Below are 6866 nucleotides of genomic sequence, written 5' to 3' on the forward strand. Positions count from 1 at the left end.
GAAACTTTGTTTTTTAACTGAAGGCTGTGATTCCCAGGACACTAAATTCTGTGCCCATACACCACCTTTTGTGAATTCTTGCAATTTTAAACATGATAACTTATCTATGTCCGATCCTATGCTAGGTCCAGACATACCCACACCCTGACTGAGGTCAATTTTAGGAAGCCATGCTTACCACAGTGGCGTTCTGATTGGAGCCCGGGGATGAGAGTGATCCATGGTTCCTCATGCCTGGAGAATATCTGGCCTTTACCAGTTCTGTTTCCAAACTGAAGAGCCTAAAAGGCAGGCACATCCAGACAAATATGAGGCTCCTGTCTGCCGTGCTAAGAATAGTTCATTCCTGTTTCCTAAGTTTGCAGTACCCAGAACATACCATTTACATGCTCTGCAGAAATCATTCCCTCCAACTTTTCTCCGATGAAAATAGGGACGGGCACGAAGTACTGGGCAGGCACTGGGCACAGAGGGTTCACGAGGCTGCGCTGCCTGGCTGCCCGCCCATTCAGGGGGAGCCCAGAGACCCCGGGTGGCAAGCAGGGCAGGGAATCCTGCGTGGAAGTGCCTGACTCAAGCCCCCTCAAAACCACGTGCCCGGGACTACGTCCCTCCACCCCCCCGGCCCTCCCCACGCTACGCCCAGCTTCTGCTGGCAGGCGAAGACTGTTATATTCCAACAGGGCCTTTGGGAACTGACTGTTTTTAAGGAAAGGGCTGGTGTTGTGATGTTTTTATTGTAATTATCTGTACAGTGGTACCTCGGGTTAAGAACTTAATTCGTTCTGGAGGTCCGTTCTTAACTTGAAACTGTTCTTAACCTGAGGTACCACTTTAGCTAATGGGGTCTCCCGCTGCTGCTAAGCCACTGCTGCCACGTGATTTCTGTTCTCATCCTGAAGCAAAGTTCTTAACCCGAGGTACTATTTCTGGGTTAGCGGAGTCTGTAACCTAAAGCGTCTGTAACCTGAAGTCTGTAACCCGAGGTACCACTGTATGCTTTAATAGATCTTAGATATGTTAATACAGTGGTACCTCAAGTTACATATGCTTCAGGTTACATACGCTTCAGGTTACAAACTCCGCTAACCCGGAAATATTACCTCGGGTTAAGAACTTTGCTTTAGGATAAGAACATAAATCGTGGTCCGGTGGCGTGGCGGCAGCAGGAGGCCCCATTAGCTAAAGTGGTGCTTCAGGTTAAGAACAGTTTCTGGTTAAGAACAGACCTCCATAACGAATTAAGTTATTAACCCGAGGTACCACTGTATTTAATTGTTTTTTAACAGTTCCTTTTTTCCTATGCTTTTAGCTCTTTCTGTTTTCTCTATAAGTTGCCTCGAATCCCTGTCAGAAAAAAGACAGGATATGAATTAATACAATAAGTTGGGAGACGGAAGCAGGGGCTTGCTGAGGACCAAGCTTAGCGGGGCAGCAAGGGCCTCACTTGCTCTAATGGAACAGCCTCAACTGGTCATGCGAGCCTTCTTTCCTGGAAGGGAATCAGCCATTGACAATAAACATTAGGAAGAACTTTCTGGTGCCAAGAGCTGTTCAAGTGTAGAATGGAGCCCTCGGAAAGCTCTCCTTCGTTGGAGGCTTTTAAACAGAGGATAGATGACCATCTGTCAGAGGTTCTTCAGCCGTGATTCCTGCATTGCAGAGGGTTGGACTAGATGACCCTTGGGGGTTCCTTCCAACTCTACAATTCTGTGATTCTATAATAATTCAGACTAATCTATGATTTTATATTCCCTCGTTTTTGTTTTTCCCCAACTCAAATGTATTTATATCCTGCTTTTCTTCCATGGAACTCATGCGTGGGACTCCCCTCCAGACTGCTTAGCTTCATCAAGTTTGTCGTGCACCAGTTTTCTTGAGGTTACGCCCCGGGAAGACCCTACTCACTTATCATCCAGGTCTCCTTTGTGCTTCCTGTCTTCTGAGCAAGTCATTTCCAACCACTGCTTTTCTTTTTCTATGTGAGCGAAAGAGCTCTCCATCTGCTGTGGAAAAGACAAGGGATCAGAGGAGATTTCAGAGGCAAACTGTGCATTAAGACCCATTTGCATTAAACGAAGGAGGTCCCAGACTGTGTTCCCAGGTGAGAGGCACATAGCCAGGGCCTTGCAGAGCCATCACTACGTTTCCTGGGAGCAAATTCCATAGTTCAACTACATGCTGCGTGGAGAAGTATTTTCTTCTACCTGTTCTGAATATCCCAACATTCAAGGTACCATAGAAACATCGAATTGCAGAGTTGGAAGGGACCCCAAGGGCCATCTAGTCCAACCCCCTGCAAAGCAGGAATCTCAACTAAGGCGTCCATTACAGATGGCCTCCAAAAATGTCTCTCTAGCCTCTTTCTCCGAACCTCACATGATCTTACACAATAGGCTTTTCCCCGAAACTGAAAAGCCCAAATTTTCCCCAGAGAGGAGTTGCTCTACCTGCCTGATTGCGTTGGTTGCCCTTTTCTGAATCTCTCTCGTTTCTGAGGCACGGCATGCAAAACTGTGCACAACACCCCACATTACCTTCTGCTTCAGGGAAAACAGCTCAAAGTGCATCATGTTGAGTTCCAGCTCAAGGTTCCTCACGGAGCAGGTTTCTCCCGCCTCAATGTTCCTTGGCAGCTCTTCTGGTAAAGATGCTCGCAGGTCCAACTCTGAGCAGCTCTGTCTCCTTCTAGCTAGTGGCTGTGTGGGACTATCCTCCCTTGTATTCCAGTTTGGGAGGCGATAGATATAATGCCTTCTTCTGACGGTTGAGCTATTGTGTTCTGCACCATCTGGTATATCTCTGGCAAGAACAAGGAAGAACATAAGGAGAGCTCTGCTGGATCAGGGCCAAAGGCCTATCTAGTCCAACAAGTGGCCTGCCAGAGTCATTCCTTCATTTCAGGGCGTTGGACTTGACATCTTTCCGCAGGGCCTGCAAGACAGAGCTGTTCTGCCTGGCCTTTGGTTTGGACTCGGTCTGACCCTTGTGTTTCCCTCCCCTTATGGTCTTGATTTATCAGCTACTTTAAAATGAGGCTGCATTTTAAATTGCATTTTAACCTGTATTTTAAAATGTGTGTGTTTTTTTCTCTTTTCCCCCTATTATGTTTTTACTGTGATTTTATTGGTGTTAGCTGCCCTGAGCCCGGCTCTTGCTGGGGAGGGCAGGGTATAAATAAATTTTATTATTATTTATTATTATTATGACTCTTTGGGTCTCCTCCAATTTTATGCCTGTAGGAAGCACACAAGCAGGACCTGAGCACAATAGCAACCTCCCCTCCTGCAGCTTCCAGAAACTGTATTTAGAAGCTTCCTGCCTCTGACCATGGAGACAAAGGATACGGGAAGCCTGCATAAAGGACCTGAATTCACAAGCCCTCTCCCCAGTTATGATTTCCAGCAACTGCTATTCAGAAGCATTGCTGCCTCTGACAGAGAAGGCAAAGAAGTCATCATAACTAGAAGCTACTGATAGCTCTCTCCCCCATGAATGTGTCTAACCCTCTTTTAAAGCCATTTCAATTGCTGGCCATCGTGCTTCCTTTCCTAAGAAGGATTTTGAAAGCAGAACTTTGACCTTGTGTTATATACTAACCTTGGATCCTAGAACAATAGTCAAGTAGGATCCTAGAATGCAACAACTGATTGGCTTGCAGGAGAAGACCAATAAGGCTCCAGGAAGAAGTTAAGTTTAGCCTATAAGTTTTCACTCAGGTCCACATATGCAAATAAGGGATTGAAAGTGACATTCAGTGATTGGATAGTTACAGAAAGTGGTTACTGTTGCGTTGTAGTGGAGTTCTATATAAGCAGGCTGGCTGAACCCTTCAGTTCAGTTCAGGCCTGTGAATAAACAAGAGCTGTTTGAAGAATTGCTGTGTCGTCTGATATGTTCACCCACAACTTAACAGCAACAACTGATTGGCCTGCAGGAAAAGACCAATCAGGCTCCAGGAGGGAAGCAGAATCAGCCAATCAGATGGGACTCATTGTGTAAATAATGTATATAAAAGCCTGAGGTTTGGGGGGCAATTCAATCACTGTTTTACACGCTGCAATAAAGAGCATGAACTCACTACAGGACTCTTGAGTATATTTCACCTTGCCTGACACACGTACATTCTGCTGCCTTTCGTGCGGAGCACTTGTGGTGGACTCATAGACTTGGCTCTCTGAGGATGCTTGGGATGAAGGGATTCCCCGCTGTATTCTCCCACTCGGCCTCTTGAGCTGCTGAGCTCCAGCGGTCCTGATGCCCCATTGACAACTATCTGATCAAGAGGAAGAAGAAAGAAAGAGGCAGGTGGGTACCAAACCTAGCATGGAAGGTTGGTGACTGAGATCCAGGAGCACCTCAGATAAACCTAAGCCCCAGCAGAAAAGGTGCTCTCTTACCTTTGATGGAAAGAGAACCTTTGGAGAAAGAGCCCTGTCCATGTTGATCCTCTTCAGCTCTGCGGCAGAAAATGGTTGAGAGGGCTGATGGCTTCTTCTAGAACTTTCTGCACCTTTGCTGGGCAATCCCAAGGACTCAGTTTCTGCGAAGCCATGTGGGAAACGTTTATTGCTAGGACAGTACCGGGAGGGCAAGCCTGCAAATCCTCTCCAATTCTGGAGCAACATGTGAAGAGTTGAATGGTCACAGCCCAGTCTTTTTGTCTGTCTCCAGTTGTGTAGATTTAGACCCAGATCCAGAATTGGGATCTATGGATCCAAGTTAAAGACAGAAGATCCAGGAAGATCATGGGATCTAAAAAAACATGTTACCAAACATAGCAAAAAGAAAAAAAAGGATCATAATGAGAGATCTCACGAACCTGTGTCTTTCCCAGCCTATAGAGATTTTTCCACAATCCTGGAATTTGGGAAATCTTTGACTAAGCTGTTCAGCACTGAGAGACGCTGAGCATCAGGGCATTTGCAGAATCCACATTGCTGGATCCATCCCTGAATTTTGATGATCTCCTTTACCTGATACACTGAAAATGTCAGATTTGGTGACTCTTTCAAAGGCATATTTCTAGAATTTGCATGAAAAACTTAAATTAAAATTAAAGGCAATTTAAAATGTTTGTGTTTGTTTTTTCTTTAGACTTGCACAATGGTTAAAATTGTGGGTTTCAAAGCCATTGCAAAACACTTTAAAGAATAATGAGTGAGTGGTGTTTTTCTCAAACCTCCCAGAGGACTGTGCAGGGGCTTATCCATTACTGACATCCTGAAATCAATTCCTGCTGGGATTCAAACAGCATGCGATCCAAGGGATATCGCAAACAGCAGAATAATGGTGTGCAAGAATCAGCTTGTGAAGGTGAGGGCACTTGCAGATTACCTGCTTACTGAGCAGTCATTCTGATTTGTTTGAGGGGCAGTTAAATACCATGCCTTTATATCCGTCCCCTCCTCCCCAGAATTCTAGGAACTGTAGTTTGTGAAGGCTGCTGGGCACTCTAGCTCTGGGAAGGCTAAACTACAATTCCTGGAGGGGTGCTTTAAACTGACATTGCATCAAAGGAAGTGCTACCCCACACTTCCCAGTGTATTTTCCTGTCACTTTTCTGACCGCAAAAGGTCAGGGAACCAATTTTGTTGCACAAAGATCTCCCAAGGAAGATTCAACTGTGCCACTTGAATCTATTGGTATGTGACTGAACCCCACTCAAAATAGTGGCCGTTCAACTCCCTTTGCAAAGACAGGGTCATCCTTGTGCCAACCCCTTCTGAGACCCATCTAGAGATTCTCACGGGTAAGCTGCTCCAGAGGTCAGCTGCTCTGAGTAAATGAGCCCAAGTTGCATTCTAAAGGGAGAAATCGCTTGCAGCAATGAAGTGTCCAAAACTCTGGGACTTTTCTAGACTTACCATACCTCCTCACAAAGCATGCTGGTGTGACTCTGAATTCCCAGTGCTGAGAGAGAGGCCTGCAAATACGTTCTTTTCTCTTCTGTATGCACCAGCTTTCTGTGGGGAAATACATATCCCATGGCAAGACAGAAAGCAGGGCAGCTGCTGCTATGGAAACTGTGGTGGCAACGAGGCAGTGCCTGCTTCTGGCCTGCTAATAAACTGGCCATTGTGAAACGTGGGTCACCTCTCAGAAAGGGAGGAGCCGCCATAGCAGGGAGGAGAAAGGAAGAACGCAGCAAAGGGTGTTTGTGTTGTGTGTCAATAGAAATGACACACCCTTGAACATTCTGTAGGTGAAAACAAAGATAATTGGTTGTGCTTCAGATCCAGATCATAGCTGTCAACGTTTCCTTTTTTATAAGGGAAATTCTCTTATTCCGAATAGGATTCCTTGCAAGAAAAGGGAAAAGTTGACAGCTATGAGCCAGATGCTCTTTGAGGAAACTAAATTAAAAAAAATAATCCATTTCAATTGGGGTTTATGCTGGGTTTTGGCACAGAAACTGCTTTGGTTGCCCTGTATGATGACCTCTATCGAGAGAGAGACAAGGGAAACTTGTCCCTGTTAATTCTCCTTGACCTCTCAGCGGCTTTTGATACCATTGACCATGGTATCCTTCTGAGGCAGCTGTCTGAGTTGGGGTTGGGTGGAACTGCTTTGTGGTGGTTCCGGTCCTACTTGGATGGTTGCTCCCAGAGGGCGATGCTTGGGGAGTGCTTTTCAGCTTCATGGAGCATTCAATGTGGAGTTCCTCAGGGCTCAATTTTATTCCCTGCTACTTAACATCTACATGAAGCCGCTGGGTGGGGTTATCCGGAGGTTTGGAGTATGTTGTCAGCAATATGCTGATGACACCCAGCTCTACTTCTCCTTTACATCTGCAGGTGAGGCAGTGGAAGTGCTGGACCAGTGTCTTGCCTTGGTAATGGACTGGGTGAGAGCCAACAAACTGA

The 6866-nt window shown here is 45.9% G+C and overlaps 1 protein-coding gene across 2 annotated transcripts in view; it reads right to left on the bottom strand.

The window, feature by feature from the left end:
* The window catches only part of LOC114604589 (uncharacterized), a 30360-nt gene extending 23494 nt beyond the window's left edge, over positions 1–6866 (bottom strand). Inside the window, exons 1-6 of one of the 2 annotated variants that reach the window (XM_077934458.1) lie at positions 5868–6866; positions 4401–4755; positions 4125–4276; positions 2538–2802; positions 1909–2006; positions 179–281 (exon numbers count right to left, since the gene is read on the bottom strand). In XM_077934458.1, coding sequence (XP_077790584.1) covers positions 179–281; positions 1909–2006; positions 2538–2802; positions 4125–4276; positions 4401–4628 — 846 coding nt within the window. In that variant the 5' untranslated portion in view covers positions 4629–4755; positions 5868–6866. The remainder of the gene's footprint in view (positions 1–178; positions 282–1908; positions 2007–2537; positions 2803–4124; positions 4277–4400; positions 4756–5867) is intronic. The other variant, XM_028744831.2, reaches the window with a different exon arrangement.

This window comes from Podarcis muralis, chromosome 9 (genome assembly GCF_964188315.1).
Source record: "Podarcis muralis chromosome 9, rPodMur119.hap1.1, whole genome shotgun sequence".
Lineage (NCBI taxonomy): Eukaryota > Metazoa > Chordata > Lepidosauria > Squamata > Lacertidae > Podarcis > Podarcis muralis.